Source organism: Hyla sarda, chromosome 12, assembly GCF_029499605.1.
Source record: "Hyla sarda isolate aHylSar1 chromosome 12, aHylSar1.hap1, whole genome shotgun sequence".
NCBI classification, from domain to species: domain Eukaryota; kingdom Metazoa; phylum Chordata; class Amphibia; order Anura; family Hylidae; genus Hyla; species Hyla sarda.
In genome coordinates, this window is record NC_079200.1 from 30,404,475 (window position 1) to 30,431,360 (window position 26,886).

Below are 26,886 nucleotides of genomic sequence, written 5' to 3' on the forward strand. Positions count from 1 at the left end.
GGGTATTCTACGCCAGTGATTCCCAAACAGGGTGCCTCCAGCTGTTGCAAAACTCCCAGCATGCCTGGACAGTCAACGGCTGTCCGACAATACTGGGAGTTGTTTTGCAACAGCTGGAGGCTCCGTTCTGGAAACAGTGGCGTACCAGACTTTTTTCATTTTTATTGGGGAGGGGAGGGGGGCTGTGTAGGGGTATGTGTATATGTAGTGTTTTTTACTTTTTATTTTATTTTTTGTGTTAGTGTAGTGTAGTGTTTTTAGGGTACAGTCACACGGGCGGGGGTTCACAGTAGTTTCTCGCTGGCAATTTGAGCTGCAGCAGAAAGTTTGCGGCAGCTCAAATTTGCAGCCAGATACTTACTGTAATCCTCCGCCCATGTGAGTACATTCACATTGGGGGGGGGGGGGGGGGGACATCCAGCTGTTGCATAACTACAACTCCCAGCATGCCCGTTGGCTGTCGGTGACTGCTGAGAGTTGCAGTTTTGCAACAACTGTAGGCACACTGGTTATGTATCACTGAGTTTGTGACCTAACTCAGTGTTTCACAACCAGTGTGCCTCCAGCTGTTGCAAAACTACAACTCCCAGCATGTACGGTGCATGGTGTACGGTGACTGCTGAGAGTTGTAGTTTGCAACAGCTGGAGGCACACCGGTCGTGAAACACTGAGTTAGGTAAAAAAAAACTCTGAGTTTCACAACCAGTGTGCCTTCAGCTGTTGCAAAACTACAACTCTCAGCAGTCACCGACAGCCAACGGGCATGCTGGGAGTTGTAGTTATGCAACCAGCAGATGCACCACTACAACTCCCAGCATGCACTTTAGCTGTTTGTGCAAGCTGGGAGTTGTAGTTAGACAACAGCTGAAGGTACACTTTTCCATAGAAAGAATGTGCCTCCAGCTGTTGCAAAACCATAAGTCCCAGCATGCCCATAAGGGAATGCTGGGAGTTGTGGTGGTCTGCCTCCTGCTGTTGCATAACTACAGCTCCCAGCATGCCCTTTTTGCATGCTGGGAGCTGTTGCTAAGCAACAGCAGGAGGCTGTCACTCACCTCCAACGATCCTCGCCGCACAGGTCAGTCCCTCGTCGTCTCCGCCGCCGCAGCTGCTCCTGGGGCCCCGATCCCAACAGGGGCGCCGGGGATCGGGGTCCCCAGCACCCGGGGTGCACATCCCGCACCCGCTCACGTCCTCCGGAAGAGGGGCGGAGCGGGTGCGGGAGTGACACCCGCAGCAGGCGCCCTGATTGGTCGGCCGGTAATCCGGCCGACGAATCAGGGCGATCGTGAGGTGGCACCAGTGCCACCTCACCCCTGCAGGCTCTGGCTGTTCGGGGCCGTCAGAGACGGCCCCGAACAGCCAGTAATTCTGGGTCATCGGGTCACTGGAGACCCGATTGACCCGGAATCGCCGCAGATCGCTGGACTGAATTGTCCAGCGATCTGCGGCGATCGCCGACATGGGGGGGCATAATGACCCCCCTGGGCGATATGCCGGGATGCCTGCTGAACGATTTCAGCAGGCATCCGGCTCCGGTCCCCAACCGGCTAGCGGTGGGGGCCGGAATTCCCACGGGCGTATGGATACGACCTCGGTCCTTAAGGACTCGGGATTCAGGGCGTATCCATACGCCCTATGTCCTGAAGAGGTTAAAATCACTTTTAAATTCGGCCACTAGGGGTCGCCCTCCTAGTGGCCGAATGCATTCTGCAGTGACGTCACTACTGGATTTCGACTCATTTCAGCCTGGCAAATGAGTCGAAATCCAGTCACTGCGGTGCTCGCTCGCGCCTGTCAATCAGACAGGCGAGAGCGAGCACGCTGATAGCTGGGGCTGCGCGCATTGGCCAACTCCACTGGCCTCGCGCGCGGCCACGGCCCCCTTACCCTGTCCGGAGGCCGTTACCCTGTTCGGAGGCAGCTCATTGATCCTCTGGTAAGTCTTCCTCACTGGAGGAATGGGGTGGGGGAAGCGGGGTTCGGGGGAGTGCCGCCGCTCAGCACTAGAGGTATGGGGGTGGGGAGCGGGGTTAGGGAGAGCGCCGCCGCCGCCCCCGAAGTAGCACTGCTGCGCTAATAAAGTTATTGTTTTCACCACAGGGTGCCTCCAGCTTTTTCACCACTACAACTCCCAGAATGCCCTGACAGCCAGTAGATGTTAGGGCAAGCTGGGAGTTGTAGTGGTGAAACAGCTGGAGGCACCCTGTATAGTGAGCTAAGGGCGGAAGTTCCGGCTCCAGCAGGCATCAGTGACGTGGTGCCTGCTGGGGAAGTCTGCCTGGTAGTGAGCACACTACCAGGCAGACAAAAAGGGATTTTAATATAGTAAAAAAAAAATGTAAAGGGAGGGAGGGAGTTAGGGAGAGATGGGCAATAGGCAGGGACAGAAAGAAAGAAAAAATGGATGGTGGGAGCTACACTTTAACCCCTTAAGGACGTAAATGTACGTCCTGGTGCGGTGGTACTAAACGCACCAGGACGTACATTTACGTCCTGTGCATAACCGCGGGCATCGGAGCAATGCCCGTGTCATGCGCGGCTGATCCCGGCTGCTGATCGCAGCCAGGGACCCGCCGGCAATGGCATTAACCCCTCAGGTGCCGGGATCAATACAGATCCCGGCATCTGCGGCAGTGCGCGATTTCAATGAATGATCGGATCGCCCGCAGCGCTGCTGCGGGGATCCGATCATTCAGAATGCCGCACGGAGGTCCCCTCACCTTCCGGCTCCCGGCGTCTCCTGCTCTGGTCTGAGATCGAGCAGAACAGAAGATCGCCGATAACACTGATCTGTTCTATGTCCTATACATAGAACAGATTAGTATTAGCAATCATGGTATTGCTATGAATAGTCCCCTATGGGGACTATTCAAGTGTAAAAAAAAAATTTCAAAAAATTTAAAAGTAAAAAAAAAAGTGAAAAATCCCCTCCCCCAATAAAAAAGTAAAACGTCCGTTTTTTCCTATTTTACCCCCAAAAAGCGTAAAAAATTAATTGAAGACATATTTGATATCGCCGCGTGCGTAAATGTCCGAACTATTAAAATAAAATGTTAATGATCCCGTACGGTGAACGGTGTGAACGTAAAAAAAAAAAGTCCAAAATTGCTACTTTAATACATTAAAAATTTTTTATAAAAAATGTATTAAAAGTTTGTTATATGCAAATGTGGTATAAAAAAAAAAGTACAGATCATGGCGCAAAAAATGAGGCCTCATACCGCCGCTTATACGAAAAAAAAAAAGTTAGAGGTCATCAAAATAAAGGGATTATAAACGTACTAATTTGGTTAAAAAGTTTGTGATTTTTTTTAAGCGCAACAATAATATAAAAGTATATAATAATGGGTATCATTTTAATCGTATTGACCCTCAGAATAAAGAACACACGTCATTTTTACCGTAAATTGTACGGCGTGAAAACGAAACCTTCCAAAATTAGCAAAATTGCGTTTTTCTTTTTAATTTCCCCACAAAAATAGTGTTTTTTGGTTGCGCCATACATTTTAAGATATAATGAGTTATGTCATTACAAAGGACAACTGGTCGCGCAAAAAACAAGCCCTCATACTAGTCTGTGGATGAAAATATAAAAGAGTTATGATTTTTAGAAGGCGAGGAGGAAAAAATGAAAACGTAAAAATTTAATTGTCTGAGTCCTTATGGCCAAAATGGGCTGAGTCCTTAAGGGGTTAAAGGGTTAAGAGTTTGTGGGGATTGGGAGCAGTTTGAATTATTTACGATGTGCATCACCATGTATATCTCCCTGAGCTCTCAGTAAAAGTTTGGAGGTTTGCATTGACCTATATATTGGATCTTCAGAAAGCTGGATATGATGTCACTACTTCCCACAGGAGACCACACAACCATCTTTCCCTGAACGTCAATTCTTCTTCTTACACGGCAGCCAGGGATGTATCACAGGAAAATGAGAGACCTGACAAAGTCCAATCACTTCTTCACTATTATAACTCATTCACAGCCGAAATGTCCTGACAGACTCCACATCCCCTCCTCCGTCTTCAGCGCCTCACTCCCCTGACAGGAACTCAGGTACGGCACGCCCTAACACTTTCCCGCCGTTTCTCAGGCACTAAACAAACCCACGAAACTACAGCTCCCAAGCGCCCCCGCGGCCAGGCCTGACGTCATTCATCGGCGACTCTAGCAATCTGCTGCGCGGAACTGTCATGGCGGCTTCTCATTCAGAGGCCTGATTGTGTGTTGTGACCGCAGGTAAGTAGGGTGATCGCCGCGTAGATTGATGTTATACAGGGCGGGCGTCTAGAATTATTACCTGTGATGACCTGGGGGGGGGGGGGTTAGCGCTCGGTTATGTGTCTTTTAGCTGTTCTGTCGTTCACTGTATCCAGGACATCACTGCAGAGTCTATCAGTAATGTTTAGTCTGGATACATGTTGTCTGATCATACAGCTAATCACACCTAGGACTCTTTAATAAGTGACATTACTAATGCATCCACAACAGTGGTCTCAAACTGTGGCCCTCCAGATGTTGAAAAACTACAACTTCCAGCATGCTAGGAGTTGTAGTTTTGCAACATCTGGAGGGCCACAGTTTGAGACCACTGCTCTACGATATAAAGAGGAGGAATGATGCATATAGTTTTGTGTGTGTGTGTGTGTGTGTGTGTGTGTGTGTGTGTGTGTATGTATGTGTATATTCGCTCAGGATCAGTATGGATACCAGTGGTCGACCCCACAATCATATGGGAATGGTGCATCCTTGAAGTCTACCACATCTTTGAGATGGAGTCGGCATATATGCAACACTATATGCAAGTGTGTATATAAATTAGGGATTGACCGATATCGTTTTCTTTTTTTTTTTTTTTTTTTTAGGGGGCGATAACTTATACCGATATTTCGCTGCAGATCATTGATTTAAATCATTGAACTGCAGCGGCTTTTGCGGTGCCAGAGACCGCCACCCGCTTCTCTCCCCCTGCCTGTCCTGGGGTCCTGAGTTCTATGACCGCCAGCAAGAAAGCTCCCCGCCACCACCGCACTGCCCCGGCCGCCGCTGCCCCATTGCCTCCCCCCCCCCCTCCCCACCCCCGGTTTTATAATTACCTGTCCCCGGGGCCGGGGGCCCACTCTTCTTCTGGCTCCTGCGGTGTCCTCCTGATCTGTCACTGTGTGCATTGACGGTGACGTCGCGTTGAGGACGTCACTCGTCATTGCGCTGCGCAGGACGCACAGGAGCCAGAAATAGCGTGGACCCCGGGAACAGGTAATTATAAAATTGGGGGTGGCGGTGGTCTCTGGGCGACGCGATGTGGTGGTGGGGGGTGCGGTGGCGGGGCATTATCGGTTAGGTAATTGCCGAAACCGATAACGTCCAAAATCGTGAATATCGGCCGATAATATCTGCCAAACCGATAATCAGTCGATCCCTAACATATATACACACAATGTCAGTCCAGGAAAGCAGCACTCCACAAGTAAGGTGCACAGGTGCCACCGCTGTCAATCCGGGTCAGGGATCCCAACAATTACCATATGAAGAAACAGTGGCACTCCAATATGGTGAAGAAAGTGATTATTTTATTTTTTATTCATTCCTTAGCGTGCCACTATTTCTTCATATGGTGTACACACACACACATATATATATATATATTAGGGTTCGACCGATTATCAGTTTGGGCGATATTATTGGCCGATAATCACGATTTTGGGCATTATCGGTATCGGCAATTACCAAGCCGATAATGCCCCGCCCCGGCCCCATTGCCTCCCCCATCCCCGGTTTTATAATTACCTGTTCCCGGGGCCCGAGGTCCACGCTACTTCTGGCTCCTGCTGCTTCCTGCGTTACGCTCTGCGCAATGACGAGTGACGTCACCGTCAGCGCGCACAGTGACAGCTCAGGAGGTCGCCACCGGAGCCAGATGTAGAATGGACCCTGGGCCTCAGGAACAGGTAATTATAAAATCGGGGATGGGGGAGGCAATGGGGCCGGGATGGTGAGGGGTGGCGGTGATAGGACTCAGGACCCCTGGACAGCCAGGGGGAGAGAAGCGGGTGGCGGCAGCAGTCTCTGGCACCGCAAAAGCCACTGCAGTTCATTGATTTAAAGCGCCCGTTTTAAATCAATGATCTGCAGCGGTGTCGCGGGGGGGATAAATAGCCGATAACTTATACCGGAATAGCGGTATAAGTTATCGGCTATCGGCCCTAACCTCCACCGATTATAGGTATCGGCCCTAAAAAAACGATATCGGTCGATCCCTAATAAATATATGTGGGTTAAGGCTGGGTTCGCATCATGATTTGTGCCCCAAGGCACAAATAAGTTGTCACACTGTCAAAATGACAGGCCCCATTAATTTCAACGGTCTAAGCTTGCCTTGGAGACACAAATCGTGATGTTAAAGAGCCCTAAGTCTTAATTTCCGGCACACCGATTATGAATTATAACATGCTTTAAAGGGGTATTCTGGCTTTAGACATCTTATCCCCCTATACAAATGTTAGGGGATTAGATGGCTGATCGATGATGTCACGGCCATGCCCCCTCGTGATGTCATGCCATGTCTCCTCCGTTCGTTTCTATGGGAGGGAGGGTGTTACGTCACATCTCGTGTGCAGCGCCTGGCACAGAATGCCAGGGGCTGCATCGAGATTGCAGGGGTCCCTGCGTCGGGACCCCTGCGATCAGGCATCTTATTCCCTATCCTTTGGATAGGGGATAAGAAGTCTAAGGCCGGAGTACCCCTTTAGGCTATGTTTCCACTTGGCTTTTTTTCTGGCAGGACATATAAAGGAAGGACTTACACTTCTCCTCCCTTATGGATCCACTTCTCACTTTGGCTCAAAAACTGCAGTGGCAGTATTCCAAAAACTTAGAGTACGTTCACACATACAGGATCCTGCGCAGGATTTGTAACTGCTGATTAGAAGCTGTGCTCAGTCATTTAGTTTACATTGAAATCTGCAGCATCAAATCCTGTGCATCAAATCCTGTGCATCAAATCCTGAGCATCAAATCTGTGTACGTGTGAAAGTACCCTTAATATGTACGTATTAAAACGTTACATGTCAATCACTAAAACACAAGTGCCTGCCGTTCTAACACGTGGTTGAATTAGGGCCGTGACTAAGGTGGCTCCTGCGGAGTCAGGTGATAGACCAATAGTACAAGCATCTTATGTGATGGAGCCTGACGCTGCTCTCCTGTGTGTAAACCTGCAGTTACAGAGAGAAAAGGAGTCAACTAAAATAGGTCTATACAAGAGTCTCTATATTATTCTAATAGTAGTCTATAGTGCACTTTATAGGCCAAAAATACATTCCTGGATTGATTCTTTAAAGGGGTATACTGGGATTTATTAACTTTTCACTATCCCGTCTGTTATTCATAGTTATCCATTTACTTTAGGGATCGACTGATATCGTTTTTTTAGGGTCGATACCGATAATCGGTGGAGGTAAGGGCCGATAGCCGATAACTTATACCGATATTCCGGTATAAGTTATTGGCTATTTATCCCCCTGCGACACCGCTGCAGATCATTGATTTAAAGCGGGCACTTTAAATCAATGAACTGCAGTGGCTTTTGCCGTGCCATAGACTGTCCGGGGGTCCGGAGTCCTATCACCGCCACCCACCACCGCTGCATCGCTCCGCGCCACATAGCGCCCCCCACCACCTCCCCGGCCCCGTTGCCTCCCGCATCCCCAGTTTTATAATGACCTGTTCCCGGGGTCCATTCTACATCTGGCTCTGGTGGCGTCGTCCTGAGCTGTCACTGTGCGCACTGACGGTGACGTTGCGTCACGTCACTCGTCATTGCGCACAGCGTAACGCAGGACGCAGCAGGAGCCAGAAATAGCGTGGACCTCGGGCCCTGGGAACAGGTAATTATAAAACAGGGGATGGGGGAGGCAATGGGGCCGGGGCGGTGCGGCGGGGGCGGTCGCGGTGCGGGGGGCGGGACATTATCGGCTTATCGTCAAGGTAATTGCCGATACTGATAATGCCCATGTCACGATCACACCCTATCGGTCCAGCTAAGATGCTAGAAAGAGTGTGATGGTGCAAGGGTTAAGGCCACCAGTCCTCTGGGTATCCACTACTAGTCCCAGCAAGTCACCAAATGAACCCATGGATAAACGTGTTTCCACCAGAGCTGCCTTCAGAAAGGTGAGCTCATATATTTAGAGATCAAAGACCAGAGCTGATTAATTAAACATTTAATCTGATAAAAGGTATCACAGTGCTGACTAAATAAAAATACAGAAACAAATGACATACAGTTACAAAAATATATAAGAGTTTGGCAAGGCAAGTTCAGAAAACAAAAGATGACGTTCTTACAGCATGATATAGCAGTCCTTGAGTGTGAGTTCCAGCTGTTCTTAGGATGGTCTTGTCAGCTTTTTGCACAGCCTTGAACAACAGTTGAGTCCAGCATTTTAAGTCTTATCTGCTTCTTTTGAGGGAAACTCCATTCCCCTCCCCTCTGATCCCACCAGGTGGGGCATCTCTCTTCCTGACCCCTTATCTCTTTGATTATATGATGACACCAGAGTGCATGACTTCAAAGGAGATACAAACAAACAGCCAGACCCCCAATAAAATGCAATACACAAAAAACAAAGGATACACCGTCTGAATGACCCCTCACTCATGTCTTAGTTTATAGACAGATATAATTTATAATACACAGATAGGATTTTAATCATGCCTTGGGCCTGACAGCCCAAAATCGTCATTATCGGCCAAACCGATAATCGGTTGATCCAGATCGTTCATTTTTTATTTCTTATATGGTCCCCCAGGTTCAGCATTCCGTTGCGATATGGGTTACGGTCGTCACTACATCTTGTCCTCCCTGACAAGTCAGCCCCCTGATGACGCTTGCGCTCCATCTGGACGTCCCAATGTGCCAGTGTCACATGATTTCAACAGTCTGCATAATGCGGGGACGCAGTGAACGCTGGCACGTCGGGACATCCGGATGCAGCGCACACGTCATCAGGGGGCTCACATGTCAGCAAGTACAACAAGAAGCCAAGCCCCCAGCTGTCAGCTCAAAAGGACAGTAATCCTTATCACAATGGAATGCTGAACCTAGGGGACCAAGTCAAGAACAAAAAGTGGACGATCTGCAGCAGAGCCATAATACAAGGAAATAAAAAACTGATATAACTTTGCATATCGGGCTGGATAGTTGTAAGTTAATAAATCCTGGAATACCCCTTTAAATGGGCGCTGTCACTATATAATATATATAAAATTCTGATATCTCCTAGAGACCTATTTAAAGTTCTATTTGTTTGGGGTCTGAGTGTTCAGACCAGTGTTTCCCAACCACTGTGCCTCCAGCTGTGGCAAAACTACAACTCCCAGCATGCCCGGAAAGCCTCTGGCTGGCTTATCCCCTATCCTGCAGATGTACAGGAGTGGTCCCCAACCCAGTCTTCAAGGCCCACCAACATTTCAGGATTTTTAAAGGGGTATTCCGGCTTTATACATCTTATCCCCAATCCAAAGGATAGGGGATAAGATGTGTAAAGCCGGAATACCCCTTTAAGTTACTCTATTGGAATAGAAAAGGGAAACAGAAAATTCTGAACTTTTGGTGGGTCTTGAGGACTCAGTTGGAGACCTCTGTTTTGCACTGATATAGGATGGTTTGTTAACTGTCGATCTTCTTTGAGAAACAGTCTCTACACTTGAAGTAATAGATTATAATAGATTATTTACATTTTATATTTTTTTAACAGAATTGTAAAAATGAAGCTGGTAAACTTAAAACAGGCCATTCTACAGGCCTGGAAGGAGAGATGGAGCGATTACCAATGGGCCATCAACATGAAGAGGTTCTTCCCTAAAGGAGTTACCTGGGACATCTTAAATTTAGCAGGTTAGTTAAATCCTATTCCTACTATTTCTTACCTAAAACAGTTATCTCAGAAAAAGTAAACCATTCTCGATGAGAATGACTGACTGAGCATCTGTCCATCTGCAATCAGCTTAGTAGGTCGATGGAGAGAGTGACTGAGCATGTTTGTCCTCCATACTCGACTCAGTAGGTTGCCATGGAGAGGCACTAAGCATAAGTGTCCTCCAGCATTTTGCTCAGTAGGTGATAAGAAGAGTGACTGAGCATGTGTGTCCACCAGAACTCAACTCAGTAGGTTGAAGGGGAGAGTAACTGAGCATATGTGTCCTATGCAATTTGCTTAATAGGTCGACATGCACATAAGCAACAGAAGTAAACATATTAACTCTTTACTGGATCACTTCTTTAATTTTGAATTACATTTGTTAATAAATCTAATATATTTTCTTTGAGATAACCCCTTTTTAAGCAGCATGCAGTTATCAACGGGGGGCTCATGCAGGGGTCAACACGCTCGGTTCCTGGGGATAGCTGGGGCACTGTGCAGGAGATTGTGGGGGCTCCCAGCGGTAGGACCCCCCTCCGCGGTCAGACACTTATCCCCTATCCAGAAAAGAGGGTATAAGTGTTCCTGCACCACAGAACTCCTTTAAAGGAGATCTTAGATGTTTAACACTTAGCCCCTATCCAAACGCTGGGACCCCCCGCAATCTCCTCTACAGGGTCCAGGCATTGCCACGGCTAATGCACGTGTCGTCGACCTCGCTGGTCGAGGACACGCCCCCCCCTCATACAGCTCTATGGGAGAGTCGGGGATGTACAAACGCTGCATCTCCGCTTCTCCCATAGAGATATATGGAGGGGGCGTGGCGGCCGCAGCGTCATGCTGCGACCGACAGGCCTCCTGCACGGGAGAGCCGCGTCAGAGCCGGGCCCCATAAGGAGATCCTGCGGATAGGGAATAAGTGTTATAAACCGCAGATCTCCTTTAAAGTGTCCCTGTTATTTGAAAAAATTGACATGTCAAATATTTTGATATGTCGGGGTCTGTGTGTTCAGTTCCTCATCGACCGGGAGAAGCCTGCAGCTTGCACATCTCAGAGTCTTGCTGCATGAGATGGGCCCATTAGACTTACTTAATCCGTCTTCTGCAGAAAGCAAGAAAGAGAAACACTCAGCCGTGCACTTCTCCCTACTCGTTCTATCGGTGGGGGTCTGAACACCCAGAATCTGACCAGTCACAACTTTTGACACATTTGTGTAATACATCAAAAAAAATAATTCAAATGACAGGGACATTTTAAGCTGTGCTCACCTTATGGAGAAGAATAAATTGGGACATAAAGGTATCTGAAGATTTATATTTTTTTCACATTTTACAAATTTTTTCACATTTTACAGCAAATTTTTATTTCTTTCCCCATACAGAAGCACTTTTAGATCAGGCTATGATCGGACCAGCACCCAATCCTCTGATCCTTTCCTATCTTAAGTACGCTATCAACTCTCAGGTAGGTCATTGCAATCCAATAAATTAAAACAGTTTAACCCCGACTTAGTTTTTTTTTTGCAATATAATTTTTTTTTCTTAAAATACATAACTCTTTAATATTTCTATCTACAGACCCATATAAAGCTTTTTGTTTGCCGGACCAATTGTACTTTGCAATAACATAATTACCACAAAATCTAATGACACGTCATCCATATTCTGTAGATCCATAAGATTAGAACGATGCCCAATTTATATACCGTATATACTCGAGTATAAGCCGACCCGAATATAAGCCGAGGCCCCTAATTTTACCCCAAAATCCCAGGAAAAGTTATTGACTCGAGTATAAGCCTAGGGTGGGAAATACATCCCCCCCTGTCATCATCCAGACCCTCATCATCATCCCCCTTCATCATCACCGCCTGTCGTCATCATCCCCTTGTCATCATCCCCTTGTCATCATCACCACATGTCATCAGCCCCCCCCCTCCCCCCTTCATCATCCCCTTGTCATCATCACCACATGTCATCAGCCCCCCCCTCCCCCCCACCTTCATCAGCACCGCTTGTCAATGTCTGATACAGTGGTCTTCAACCTGCAGACCTCCAGATGTTTCAAAACTACAACTCCCAGCAAGCCCGGGCAGCCATCGGCTGTCCGGGCTTGCTGGGAGTTGTAGTTTTGAAACCTCTGGAGGTCCGCAGGTTGAAGACCACTGCGGCCTTCGACATCATCCAGCCCCTCCCCCCTCTCGCCCCCTTTAGTTCTGTACTCACCTCCGCTTGGCGGGACGTTAGTGTGCGCTGGTCCGGTGCTGCAGGACTGTCCGGTGGGATAGTGGTTCCGGGCTGCCATCTTCACCGGGGGGGGGGGGGCCTCTTCTCCGCGCTTCGGGCCCGGAATAGAGGCGTTGCCTTGACGACGACGCAGAGGGACGTTGGTAATGAACGTCCCTCTGCGTTGTCGTCAAGGCAACGTGACTATTCCGGGGCCGGGCCCGAAGCACGGAGAAGAGGCCCCCCCCCCCCGCCCGGTGAAGATGGCAGCCCGGAACCACTATCCCACCGGACGACCTCCCCACCGGACAGTCCTGCAGCACCGGACCAGCGCGCCCTAACGTCCCGCCGAGCGGAGGTGAGTGCAGAACTAAAGGGGGTGAGAGGGGGGTGGGCTGGATGATGTCGAAGGCCGCAGTGGTCTTCAACCTGCGGACCTCCAGAGGTTTCGAAACTACAACTCCCAGCAAGCCCGGACAGACTATGGCTGCCCGGGCTTGCTGGGAGTTGTAGTTTTAAAACATCTGGAGGTCCGCAGGTTGAAGACCACTGAGGGCGGAGAGTTCACTCGAGTATAAGCCGAGGGGGGGTGTTTTCAGACCGAAAAATCGTGCTGAAAAACTTTGCTTATACTCGAGTATATACGGTAGGTTTTGTTTTATTTTACCACTAAAGTCCCACTCTTATACCTCTAATTTATTTTTATTTTATTTGTATATGAGCCTGTATGAGGGCTCATTTTTTTTTGCGCATGAGCTTTTATCAGTACCAATTTTTGTTTTGATTGGACTTCTTTGATCACTTTTTTTAATACATTTTACTGCTATCGAAAGTGATCATTAATCAGCAATTCTGGACTTCAGTTAATTTTTTTTTTAATACTTCTATGCCATTCACCATGTGGTTTCATTAATATTGTATTTTAACAGTTCGGACAATGCCCCATGCGCCAATACCAAACAGACCCCTACTGATCAGGAAAGCAAACATGGAGAAGCACTCTGTAATCTTCGTCCTTGGGCCCCATTATGAGTCTATGGGCCATCCAAAGAAGCTGGATTGAGTTTAATGCACACTAGGAAGTGAAGTGCACCACAATGCACCTTTTTCTGCTTGTTCTAATGATCAGTGGGGGTTTCAGCACTAAAACATGGCCAAAGTTTTCCCAATTGACTGGAAAACTTTAAAGAGGACCTGCTACGTCCCTGGTGACCCATACACCAGCCTACAGGTGAGAAGAACAGAGTTCTGTAGGAAAATCCCTCCTCTTAGGCTGTCATTTAAAGGAGTACTGCTGCCTAATGCAACTTATCCCCTATCCTGCAGATGTTGAGCTCCAGCTATTTTGCAAGGAGGAATGGGCCAAAATTTCAGTCTCTCGATGTGCAAAACTGATAGAGACCTACCCCAAACGACTTACAGCTGTAATCGCAGCAAAAGGTGGCGCTACAAAGTATTAACTTAAATGGGCTGAATAATTTTGCACGCCCAATTTTTCTGTTTTTTTATTTGTTAAAAAAGTTTGAAATATCCAATAAATTTCGTTCCACTTCATGATTGTGTCCCACTTGTTGTTGATTCTTCACAAAAAATTACAGTTTATATCTTTATGTTTGAAGCCAGAAATGTGGCAAAAGTCGAAAAGTTCAAGGGGGCTGAATACTTTCACTATGCACTGTATAAAGGGTGCTGAAAATTGGACATTCTCTGTATAGGTAAATGCTTTTGTACATAAAGGTTCACCTAAAATTCACGGTCTTTTTTTTCTTTAGATGGTGTCGTATGCTACAGTCCTGTCAGCGATCAGTAAGGTATGCCATACAGTGTGGTTAGAGTACATTGTCTTGTTAGGGGTCATAATGAACCTATAAATCCCTTCCCCAATGTTGCCTCCAAAAACTGATATAGTGGAGGTTTTGTGTATAAAACAAAAAACAAAAAAAACTTTTTTTGCAATTCTGTCCCGTATCAGGTTTTTGATGAAAAACGGATTCCTCAAAACCTGACTAAACTGTATCAAAACGTGTGTACAAATTTTTTACCCATATACGGTTGAAAACAGTATTCAGTTTGAAAAATGATGTCCGGTTGCATCAGTTTAAGAATAAAAACGTATACGTTTTTAACTTTTTACGCCATTATGAATAAAGTTTCACTTGTTTGATTGACGTTCCAAGAAAAAAAACTTTTGGTGGGCACTGCGCATGTGCAAAGTCAAAAACCGGATGGAACCGTACGCACAATACGGTTTTTCACCCTGACCAAAAACCGTGGTGGGCTACGGTTTTGAGTACAGAAAAAAAACAGACAAAACCGTACAGGATGCAAAACAGACACAGCCGGATGCATCTTTTGGCATACAGTTTTCAATGGAGAGTCAATGCATACGGTTTTCAATGGAGAGTCAGTGCATACGGTTTTCAATGGAGAGTCAGTGCATACGGTTTTCAATGCAGTTCTGTACGGTTTTCAAATTGAAAACGTATATGGGAACTGTTTTGCAAAAACGTGGTGTGAACCCAGCCTAAGCCTTTTGGAATAAATAGAGGGGAGATGCCAACAGGCCAGAGAACTTTTTTTTTAATTTTTTTAAGCTTGTTACGGTCTTTGACAGAAGGTGTGCTGGCTACAAAACAACTCCCAGCATGCCTCGACAACCCATTGCTTTTTCCTTTATCAGAATTTCCCAACCAGCAGGTTCCTTACTAGTGTTCCCAACCATCAGCTCTCCACCTGTTACAAAACTACAACTCTCAACATACCCTCCAAAAACCTCCAAGAAACTCAGGATCAAGCAGGGCGCATGGAACTCAGGGGAGGTAGGAAAGGTTTATTACCCACAATGCAACGCGTTTCGCGAGAACCGCTTCATCAGGCATATCATATGCATGATGAAGCGGTTCGCCGCGAAACGCGTTTCATTGTGGGTAACAAACCTTTCCTACCTCCCCTGAGTTCCATGCGCCCTGCTTGATCCTGAGTTTCTTGGAGGTTTTTGTGTGTTTGCTGTTTATCCCAGGAGCGGCTGCTGGATCCATGATCTACTGATCTATACATGCTTTTCCATTGTTGGGCTTGGATTAGTACAACCACCGAGGGTGAGCACCCAAATTTTGTGGTCATCTTTTACATATATCTACGTTATTACACTGTATGGAGCGCTTTCCTTTGTTTTAGCTGCTCTGCATACCCTGACAGCCTTCAGCAGGTTCCTTACTAGTGTTCCCAACCGTCAGCTCTCCACCTGTTGCAAAACTACAACTCCCAGCATGCCCGGACAGCCTACAGCAGACTCTGTACCAGTGATCCCCCAACCGTCAGCTCTCCACCTGTTACAAAACTACAACTCCCAGCATACCCTGAAAGCCTGCGGCGTATTCTCTGTTCGTGTTCTTCAACCTTTAGCTCTCCATATATTACAAGGCTACAACTCCCAGCCTTTGGCTTTCAGAGGATGCTGGGAGGTGTAGTTCTACAACTGCTGGAGAGCCACAGTTCGGGGACACTTCCTTATAGAAATGGGAGGATAGACAAATGGTCAGACATCCAGCAATTCTTCTTTATTGCATCCTTATCCTAAAGAACCCCGCAGCTCCCAAACAGTACAGTGTTTGGAGCGTTACCTAAAAATAGTCTGAGAACGTCCGTCCTTACATAAATACCATAACTGGTTTCTGTTTAGGAGGTCTCTATTTTTCCATCTCAAGTAAACCAGACGGATTGAAGATGAAGTGTGCAGCCCGACCCAGGCTCGATGTCATGGAGCAGGAGCTACAGAGAGGAGACTGTTTTTCCCTTTTACAAAGAAACCTTGGCCGTTCGGAGGCAAATGAGGACTGCATGTTTACATGTTTCTGTATACATTGACGTGTATATAATATCGCTCTCTGGTCACCTCGCCTCCAGAGCGGAAAAAAAAAAATCCAATCTCGAGCTGAGAAACGCAAATATTTACATTAGCGGAAGAAATATGGTCAGCTAAGAGGGAGACGTATGTACCAGGAATTTAACCCTTTGGGGTCTGCGGCTAGCAGCGAGCAGGAGGTTAGGTGGGGGTTCTCGTAATCAAAAGTTCTATATGGAGAAATATACATTTTTGTGGTTGGGGAAGCACAACAGAAATGACATAAATATGTGGTAAACACTGAGGATTCTGACAGGGAACTTATGTTTAGCAAGTGAGTGGGAAGTGGGGCCTGGCATTTAGACATTATGAGGGGAACATATTAAAACGGGTAGAAATCTGCTACTTCGATGATAGCAGGATCACTCACAATAAATATATTGGCTTAAAATTTGTCTATAGTTTCAGCTAGAGATGAGCGGACTTACAGTAAATTCGATTCGTCACGAACTTCTCGGCTCGGCAGTTGATGACTTTTCCTGCATAAATTAGTTCAGCTTTCAGGTGCTCCGGTGGGCTAGAAAAGGTGGATAGAATCCTAGGAAAGAGTCTCCTAGGACTGTATCCACCTTTTCCAGCCCACGGCAGCACCTGAAAACTGAACTAGTTTATGCAGGATAAGTCATTAACTGCCGAGCCGGGAAGTTTGTGATGAATCAAATTTACTGTAAGTTCGCTCATCTCTAGTTTCAGCCACTGAGTCCCCAGCAATTTTATTTTATTTTTTTTTCAGATCACTGTCTGTTGTTAGGCTCTGTCTGTCTCTAGTATCAGATACACCAAGACAGACCACAGAAAGTAGGGCGGGGCTTAGTTAGGGCTATGTGCAAGAGAGAGTCTGGACTATGTGAATGCAAGCTGACTCGGTCTGCCTCCTCCGGAAGGCCCATGATGTGTCCAAAATGTTAGACGCCTTACCATTTATTTCTGGCCATCCATAAAGTTCCATAGGTTTTTATCACCATTAACAGCAGCAGCAGCAATTCACTGCTCAGTCCAGGGCTGATTTTGTAATATAACACCTCTCTTGCTGTAACTCCCACTTCCACATTATGTCTGAAAAGTAAATCAAGTCTTTCCATTTATCTCTGACCACCAAGTTCTTGGCTGCTGTACCTTGGTTAGCTTTTCATCATCAGTTTCATCAGCAGCAGTTCACTGCTTAATCTAAGGCTGCGTTTGCGATGTAACATTTTCTTTGCTATATAATTCCCTCAACCCCCTACTTCTTGTTTATCATCATCTGTAGCAGCAGTTTACTACATAGATCAGTTTATATCAAGCAGGGTCATTGTAAAACTACAGCTTCCAGCATGCCAAGACAGCGTCAGCTGTTGCAAAACTACAACTCCCAGCATGCCTGGACAGCCGAAGGGTATGAGCTGTATGGGGGGTATAAGGAGCTGTAGTTTTGCAACAGCAGGAGGTACTTAGGTTGGGAAACACTGGCTTAGATCAAAGCTGGTTATGTGATGTAACCCCTGCCATGTTGGGCTGATGCTATTTTCTTTCCGTTCTACTCGCATAGCTCCTTGCAAAGTCAGTGCATCGGTAACCCCTTCTCCCTCCATGCCATCTGTAATAAATGTATATAATCCCCCTGCACAGTGCAGCCTTAATAATCCAGCACTAGATCATGGCACAACAAAGCAGAGTTGTTGCTGTGCTATGATTGGCCAGAGAAGTAAGAGAAAGGAAGGCATGTGTGTGTACTACTGGCAATCAGCTCAGCTCTTCCTGAAATGTAGAGAATTGTGAATAGCTGTGCACCATGACGATGACTCTGGGGCTCAAAATAAGCATTGAGAGGGCTAAAATCACCTCGTCACTACTATGCATTAAATGATGCAGAATTTTAGCATTTCTTTGAAAATACAGTTACACTTGAAGGCTTGCCGGGTATGCTGGCAACGGTAGTTTTGCAACAGTTTGCAGTATCTGGTCTACCTAGAGTGTATATATTAATGTTGTTGGTGATTTATCACTAGATATTGGTGATTTATCTCTAGGCTAGCAGGGATCCAACTACAAGGCCATGAAAGCCCAGTCCCACGTCTCTGACACCTCCACTCCATTTTTTTATTTTTTTTCCAGGTGACCACGTTGTCAGTCATTGGCTATAGTATGCCAAATATACCGTATATACTCAAGTATAAGCAGAGTTTTTCAGCACGGGAGGGGAGGGAATGATGACAGGCGGTGATGATGACATGGGGGGGGGGGGGGGGGGAATGATGTATTTCCCACCCTAGGCTTATAGTCGAGTCAATAACTTCTCCTGGGTTTTTGGGGTGAAATTAGGGGCCTCGGCTTATATTCGGGTCGGCTTATACTCGAGTATATATGGTAGTTTCTAAAGAAAGCCAAGCAGAGGTGACTGGATTCTGGTAAACATCAGTATACACTGGTGGAAACTGTGCCGATTACACCATGGTAACAGTGAAATGCCACCGATGTCTATCCTGAGACGTCTTCTGAGTCTGTTTCCTCCTGCATAATTTTGACCACCGGAAATGGCAACTATTACAGGGACCTTAGTAGTTGGCATTTAGCTTTCATCTGCAATTCTGCCTAGTCCAGTGCTTCCCAACCAGGGTGCCTACAGCTGTTGCAAAGCTACAACTCCCAGCATGCTCATACAGCCCTTGGCTTTCCTGGCGTGCTGGGAGTTGTAATTTTGCAACAGCTGGAGGCACCCTGTTTGTCAAGCAGTGCCTAGGTCAGGTATAGGCAACCTTCGGCACTGCAGGTGTTTTGGACTACATCTCCCATGATGCTTTGGCAGCATTTTGGCTGAAAGAGCATCATGAGAGATGTAGTCCAAAACATCTGCAGTGCTGAAGGTTGCCTATACCTGACCTAGGTATACAGTGCTACTCCCTGTATTCAATGTTACTGAGTGCCTAGACATGTTTGGCTCCATGGCTCTAGGATAGCTGCAAGGGAGAGTTCCCTTCCCATAAGGAATACATATATGCTTATTATGTTGTGATAATACAGTAGTTTAATGCCTTTTTATTTTATTATCTTTAGTTCGACGACTTCTCAAGGGATCTCTGTATCCAGTCTCTGCTGGAGATCATGGACATGTTCTGCGATAATCTCAGGTAATGTTTTTTATTTTTATTTATTTTTATTTATTTTTATTTTTTTTCTCCCTGTTTGCTTAGCTATGGAAATTAGGTATTGATAATATTACTAGGAATGAACCTGCAGATAGGACGGATATGAAGAATACGGCAACACATAGTAACCAAGGCACTGTATGTTCTTCAAAGCCAGATGCCAATACGTTGTCGTGGGGACCCACTGCGCTCAGACACTTATCCCCTATAGATCACAGAAAAGGACCTAAAAACATTCTTTATTACGTGCCCCTAAAAAGAAATCGCTCAGATTTCAAAAGTGCTCCAAGAGCCACATAGACCAAAAATACAGCAAACCACACTATTGAGCAGCCAGCTCCCAGATACAGTACAACTGATAAAGCATATAACACAGTGCGTGCTGAAGATAAATAGACCAAAATAATCAGATAAATAAATATAATTATTAAATACAAGAGTACCACGATAAAGTATTCTATTGAACCCTATCCCCCATGGCTCGGGGCGGGACAACCGGGTGGGAGGGGGGCAGGGACCTGATACTCCCTATTCCTAGGTCTGCACTAGTACCTAGGCGGAATTGTCGTCCTAATAAGGACGATCCCGCTCTGGAACCTCCCCTACACTGCTACTCTTCCCCTAGGTACACACTACCTCACTTACTAATAATAAATTACGAGCTCTCTACCTGGACATATCCCTATTGCTATTGATGCAATATATATATAATGGGATATCCTAGTTTAGTAGGAAAATAGTAGGTAGATGTCACCAGGTATGGGAAGATTAGTATGTGATATATACAAGAAGGGTACCGTATGCAGTGTATACAATATATCCAACTATTCAATCACCCTGTAATATAATGTTACTGCAGAGATAGTACTAGCGTATGATGCCCTACCATGAAGCAATTCAATATGACCTAGAAGATATCTTTATCAATATTCATCAGTAGGGATGTAAGAAAAAATCGATTCTCGCGATAATCGCGATTTTTCATTTGCCGATACAGAATCAATTCAAAATATTTTTGAATCGATTCTTTTAGGGATGTGGAATTTTTAATAAAACGCACTTTATCTTACCTGCCAACGAGCCCCCGGAGCTCCGGTACAGGTGTTCGGTCCCCGGGCTGTATTCTTCTTACTTCCTGTTAGTCCGGCACGTCACATGGAGCTTCAGCCTATCACCAGCCGCAGCGATGTCCCGCCTCCGCTGGTGATAGGCTGAAGCTCCATGTGACGTGCCGGACTAACAGGAAGTAGGAAGAATACAGCCCGGGGACCGAACACCTGTACCGGAGTGTACCGGAGCTCCGCGGGCTCGTTGGCAGGTAAGATAAAGTGCGTTTTATTTTATTTTGCAGCCCGGACGGGATAACATGAGAAAAGTGAGCACCGGAGTACTAGATCGCCGCTGTCAAAGCTGACAGCGGCGTCTATTGGGATCTATGAATGCTCCCAGGTGGGCGATATATCGCGATGTATCGTCACCTAGACGGTATCGCGATATATCGTGATATATCGAATCGCCACACTGGTATCGCGATTCGAATCGAATCGCCAAATTCTTGGCGATTCACACCCCTATTCATCAGGAACCAAACAACAAAAAATTATTATAATTCTTAGATATGCTGATACTGCGGAAACACGCTGTCACCTCCTATATTCCCCCAATCAGGGCACAGTAATGGTACATATAGAGGACAGCCGTGCCATAAAATGTTAGTAAACCTAGGGATCCACATACCATCTCACTCTAAGTTAATTATGAGACCATTAGCAGTAGCCGATAGTAGGGTAAATAAGGTGGATACTCAAGTGAACAAAAGATGCATCTGGATATTCAATCGCTCTCAACGCGTTTCTCCCAGTTACGGATCATCAGGAGAGAGAGATATAACCGATCAGGCTCGATCCACCTTAGCTCCTGTACTCATGGTCCAGCTGGGGGTGGCCCCTATAGGGTACGTTCACACAGGAGCACATCCGCAGACTTAGGGCAGAGCGAGCTCCCGCTTGTGACTGTTGGTGGGATATTCGCTGACACACAGGGCTACGGCAGCAGCAGGTAGCTTGCTCTGCCTTATAGGAGAACTCCGGGATAAGAAAACTTGGCCCCTATCCTAAGGATAGGGGATAAGTTGCAGTTCGGGGGGGGTCCAACCGCTGGGGCCCCCCGTGATCTCCCGTACGGGGCCCCGGCAGTCAGCAGACGCGGCAGCCAACACACCCTCTCAGTACATCTCTATGGGAGAGCTGTAGCACTGCATTTGGTAGTCTCCGCCCCTGCCATAGAAATGTATTGAGGGGGCGTTTTTTGGCAGAGGGCCGAGGGCCCCGTACGGGAGAAACGGGGGTCTTATCCCCCCTCGATAAGAAACTAATCCCCATTATTAGCATAGGGGATAAATTTCATATCCTGAAGTTCTCCATTAACTCCGTGTGTGCCAGTGTAGTGCCGTAGAATGTGTTTTGCCTTAGAAAGTGATAGTGTGACTACACCGGCAGCACATCCGCGGAGTCAAATATGCTTATCCATACTGTGGATAAGTTCAGTTCCCCAGAGAACACCTTTAAAATTCTTGAAGGGCATTTGATGTTTTTGCAGGTACATGTTCTCTAAAATATCCCTTCAGTGCACAGTTTTCAATGGTTTACCCGTTGCGGAAAAATTTGTTGCTTTTCTACCAGCACCAAAAAGCTAAGCCATGTCTGGGCTGGTGTATTGTTGAAGAAGTTTGCACAAACATTTGGGACCATTTTTAAAAGTCACAGTTGAAAAATTCCCGACAACTGCAAAAAGTTAACCATAATGCTGTGGCTAACTTTTTGTGAACTGTCTTTTTCCTGTTGGTCCCATGATTCCTCGTTTGTAAGTGTGAGGTCACTTTTCTCCCGCCCACACATCAGCCACCCCACCCATTGAAACACACCTGTGATCTCTTCAGTGCAATAGACCAGTGTTTTCTGACCAGGGTACTGAGTGCTATCAGGCAGGAGAGAGCACAAAGAAGTGCTATCAGACTGGCCTGGGCACAGAGGAGTACTATCAGACAGGCGAGAGCACAGAGGAGTGCTATCAGACAGGAGAGATCACAGAGAGGAGTGCTATCAGACAGGAGAGATCACAGAGAGGAGTGCTATCAGACAGGAGAGAGCGCAGAGAGGAGTGCTATCAGACAGGAGAGAGCCTAGAGAGGAGTCCTATCAGACAGGAGAGAGCACAGAGGAGTGCTGTCAGACAGGAGAGAGCACAGAGAGGAGTGCTGTCAGACAGAGAGCACAGAGAGGAGTGCTGTCAGACAGGAGAGAGCACAGAGAGGAGTGCTGTCAGACAGGAGAGAGCACAGAGAGGAGTGCTGTCAGACAGGAGAGAGCACAGAGAGGAGTGCTATCAGACAGGAGAGAGACCAGAGAGGAGTGCTATCAGACAGGAGAGAGACCAGAGAGGAGTGCTATCAGACAGGAGAGAGCCCAGAGAGGAGTGCTATCAGACAGGAGAGAGCACAGAGAAGAGTGCTATCAGACAGGAGAGAGCCTAGAGAGGAGTGCTGTCAGACAGGAGAGAGCACAGAGGAGTGCTGTCAGACAGGAGAGAGCACAGAAGAGTACTATGAGGCAGGAGAGAGCACAGAGTAGTGCTATCGGATAGGAGAGAGCACAGAGGAGTGCTATCGGATAGGAGAGAGCACAGAGGAGTGCTATCGGATAGGAGAGAGCACAGAGTAGTGCTATCGGATAGGAGAGAGCACAGAGGAGTGCTATCGGATAGGAGAGAGCACAGAAGAGTACTATGAGGCAGGAGAGAGCACAGAAGAGTACTATGACGCAGGAGAGAGCACAGAGGAGTACTATGAGGCAGGAGAGAGCACAGAGGAGTTCTAGCCCATCCTCACTTACTGGACTTTGTCCATGCCTGTGCTTCAGCTTGGACAAAGCCACGATTTTATAAGCCATAGTATAGGAAAGCTTAATGTTTTGCCAAGATGTACAACATATACAAAGCATATGGGAAAGCTGAATGAGAGCCCTTTCTGAGCTGTATACTGGCCATGTGGTTTGTTACCTAAGTTAAAGTCCAAACTGAGAAGAGATCTGATAGGGTCTGGAGGAATTATATTTACAGGTAAATCCTATTACTTTATGATGTGATGCCCATTGTGTCTTGTGTACAGCTATACTTTGCATTACCTTTTTCTCAACTCGAAACTGTCATCACTTTTCATGCTGCCTGAACCACAAGTTATCAGGGCGGTTCCTGTTTTGCTATAGAGAGAGATCAGGGCTGGTAGGGCAGGGAGAAACTGCCAGGAACCACCCTGATGACTTTAACAGCTTCAGGCAGCATGAAAAGTAATGACCGTTCCCTTTATGAACTGTGTCTGACTGATGTCAATGTTTTGTGCCGTAGCTGTCATGGTAAAGCAGAAGAATGTCTGAGCCTATGTCGGGCCTTGATGAACGTTATGAACTGGCTTTTGCGTGGCTCAGCCTTCTATGTGGAGAAGCTGAAGGAAGTTTTGGATCCTGTAACTGGAGAAAGTAACCTGTCAATGTGTCTGAAGAGGCTTGAGGCCATCCTAAGTAGTACCAAGAACAGGGCTCTCATCCATATTGCCAAACTTGAAGAACCAGGTCAGTACGCCACAGTAAGACACAAGAGTTTCCTCAGTGTGGAGACGACACCAGGACGTGGTGTGCAGCATGGACCAGGCTCCATTTAAGGGTGGGTTCACACTACGTTTAAGATGGGGGGGAGTGAAAAGTGGGCGCTCCCGTATCCTGCCCGGATCTCATTTGAATGAGCCAACCGGAGTCAGATCGTGACTCTGGTCGGCTCATTTTTGCCCAGTATCCGGTTTTGTAAACCGGACCTAAAACCGCGACATACCATGGTTTTAGGTCCGGTCAGAAAACCGAATGCGGGGCAAAAATGAGCCGACCGGGCTCTCCCGTATCCCAGCTGGATCCGGAGACCTTGGAGTCGAAACGTATTGTGAACCCACCCTAAGTGGCAGTGGTGCGGAGGGGGATCATGGCAGATGTGTACTGCTTCAGAAGACCGCTATTGGAGGTGTATTGCACCTTAAATCTTGTTGGTTGTTCTTTGTAGATCTATTAAAACTGTGAATATACGTCACGTTGTACTTTAATTTGCATATGATTTATGCTTTAAAAAAATGCTGCTTTTGCTTCATGATCTGTAGTTATTTACACGACACGATCAGCTTATTATCCCCCTATTCTATGGATTGGAAATAACTTTTGGAGATGGGACTTCCCCTTCAAGGTAATACTTCAAGGAATAACGCAGTATAACAAAACGTATCCCCTATCCACAGTATAGGGAATAAGTATCAGACCGGTGCGACCCCCGACAATCTCCTGTACTGCGCCCTCGCTTTCCTCATAAATGGAAGCATGTCACCCCCTGCACAAAGCTGCGGCCTACACACCCCCTCCATGCATCTCTATGGGAGAGTTGGCGATATAGCGTTCGGGTATCCCCAGCTCTCCCATAGAGATGCATGGAGGGGGACGTGTCAGCCACAGCTTCGTGCCGTGGTCAGTACACTGTATTCATGCAGAGAACCGGAGCGCTGTGCGGGAGATCGTTGGGGGTCCCTGTGGTCGGACCTTCCCTGCGATCTGACACTTATTTCCTATCCTGCGGATAGTCTGTAACAGTGGTCTTCAACCTGCGAACCTCCAGATGTTTCAAAACTACAACTCCCAGCATGCCCGGACAGCCGATGGCTGTCCGGGCATGCTGGGAGTTGTAGTTTTGCAACATCTGGAGGTCTGCAGGTTGAAGACCACTGGTCTATAAGTTTTGTTATACTGGACTACTCCTTTTGATTTTTTTTTTTTTTTTCCCCCTGTGGTGGTGGTGCAGAAAAACTGAACATTTACGAACGGGTTTCTCCACCGATTATAGCTGATCACTCTGGGTCCCATAAAGTAAGGAGAACCCCTTTAAGAAGTTTTCAGATGGTCTCCTAATAATGATGCACATATGGGAATACTTCTATATTTATAGCTGCACAGTCTTTTAGTCCAATAGTTGCCGTCCCGCATCACTGTATCAGTTCAGCAATGTCTCCTGGATTATGGGGCTTGCACTGGGGTATATTCTCTAGCTGGCAGATATGTCAGACCTCGTTACCATGTCTTCCTTTACTTGTAGCCTCCTGGGCATCGGTGGAACAGTCATTGTTGCGACTTGCCGAGTGCGTGAATCTCCTTCAAAGTGTTCAGCTGCGGAGCAAAGCCGAGGATTGCATCTCCCTGATCAGGAGGTATGGCCTTGTCTGACTGCGTTACTGTACGGGATGTAAACCGGTGTAACATCAGGACTCTATACGTATACCCCACCCCGCGCATCCAAAGACAGTGAACATCCTGTATATGTAATGCCCAGTGTCTGTACAATATTCAGCTCGACCAGATAACATCAAACATTTTGCATCTGCCTGGCCTATGTACAAGTATTACTTGCTGTCTACAGACAAGTGTATAGAAATTCTCTTTTTATCACCTCTGATGCCTCATTTTGGGCACGGATGAACTACTTTGTAATACAGTTTTAAATGGGCACTGTCAGATTCCGTTTTTTATGTTATACATCTTGGCAAAATATTAAAGGGGTTATCCAGAAAAAACTTTTTTTAATAAATCAACTGGCTCCAGAAAGTTAAACAGATTTGTAAATGACTTCTATTAAAAAATCTTAATCCTTTCAGTACTTTTTAGCTCCTGAAGTTGAGTTGTCCTTTTCTGTCTAAGTGCTCTCTGATGGCACGTGTCTCGGGAACTGTCCAAAGTAGAAGCAAATCCCCATAGCAAACCTCTTCTACTCTGTGCAGTTCCCAAGGCAAGCAGAGATGTCAGCAGAGAGCACTTTTGCCAGACAGAATAGAACAACTCAACTTCAGCAGCTGATTATTATTGGAAGGATTAAGATTTTTTTTTAATAGAAGCAATTTACAAATCTGTTTAACTTTCTGGAGCCAGTTGATATATAAAAAAATGTGTTTTCCTGGAATACCACTTTAACTTTTCTAAAATACTTCATAAGAAAATTTTATTTTATTTTTATAGAAATCATGGCTTATAAAATCATGGCTGATAGCAGCCGGGACCTGCCGTGCATGATGCGAGCATCACTCCGGTGCTCTCTTCATGTACAAGACGTAAATGTATGTCCTGGGGTGTTAAGTTAGAGGTATTTCCTACTCTGAAAGTAGCAAGCTGATCAGTGAGGATCAGACTACGGGCACTTCCCCTGATTCTGAGGATAGAGGAAAACTATTAGAGTTGGGTCTACCCCTTTGAAAATCCACTCTAAGGACTTGGTCACTTGGGGTGCATCTGCAGCGTATTTCATGCTGCGGATGAGTCGACTGCAGTCACAGAAGGACTTCTGAGCCAGCTCCCGGCTACAGTGTATCCAGCTGCAGCCAGATCGCTCTGCAGTCCCTCTGGGACTGCCGTTGGTGCATCCGCAGTGGATAATCCGCTGCGGATGCGCCCCGTGTGACCCTGCCCTATAACTGATACACTGTGTTCTGCTTAGTATGACACCTAAAGGGGGTGGAGCATGACTCTAAGGTGTTCTTTGTGTCTTGCTCCACCCGGTCAGGCCCTGAACTAAGCATAAGGCTGGGTTCACACTACGTTTTTCAACTACGGTTCCCGCATACGTTTTCTATCAAAAA

General features: G+C 46.6%; 1 protein-coding gene across 2 annotated transcripts in view; it reads left to right on the top strand.

The window, feature by feature from the left end:
• The first annotated feature begins 3,595 nt into the window (after positions 1-3,595).
• MED24 (mediator complex subunit 24) overlaps positions 3,596-26,886 on the top strand; it is an 85,099-nt gene continuing 61,808 nt past the window's right edge. For both annotated transcript variants that reach the window (XM_056548359.1, XM_056548360.1), the window contains exons 1-7: positions 3,596-4,239; positions 9,759-9,898; positions 11,306-11,388; positions 13,922-13,960; positions 19,087-19,160; positions 23,580-23,803; positions 25,356-25,467. In XM_056548359.1, coding sequence (XP_056404334.1) covers positions 9,769-9,898; positions 11,306-11,388; positions 13,922-13,960; positions 19,087-19,160; positions 23,580-23,803; positions 25,356-25,467 — 662 coding nt within the window. In that variant the 5' untranslated portion in view covers positions 3,596-4,239; positions 9,759-9,768. The remainder of the gene's footprint in view (positions 4,240-9,758; positions 9,899-11,305; positions 11,389-13,921; positions 13,961-19,086; positions 19,161-23,579; positions 23,804-25,355; positions 25,468-26,886) is intronic.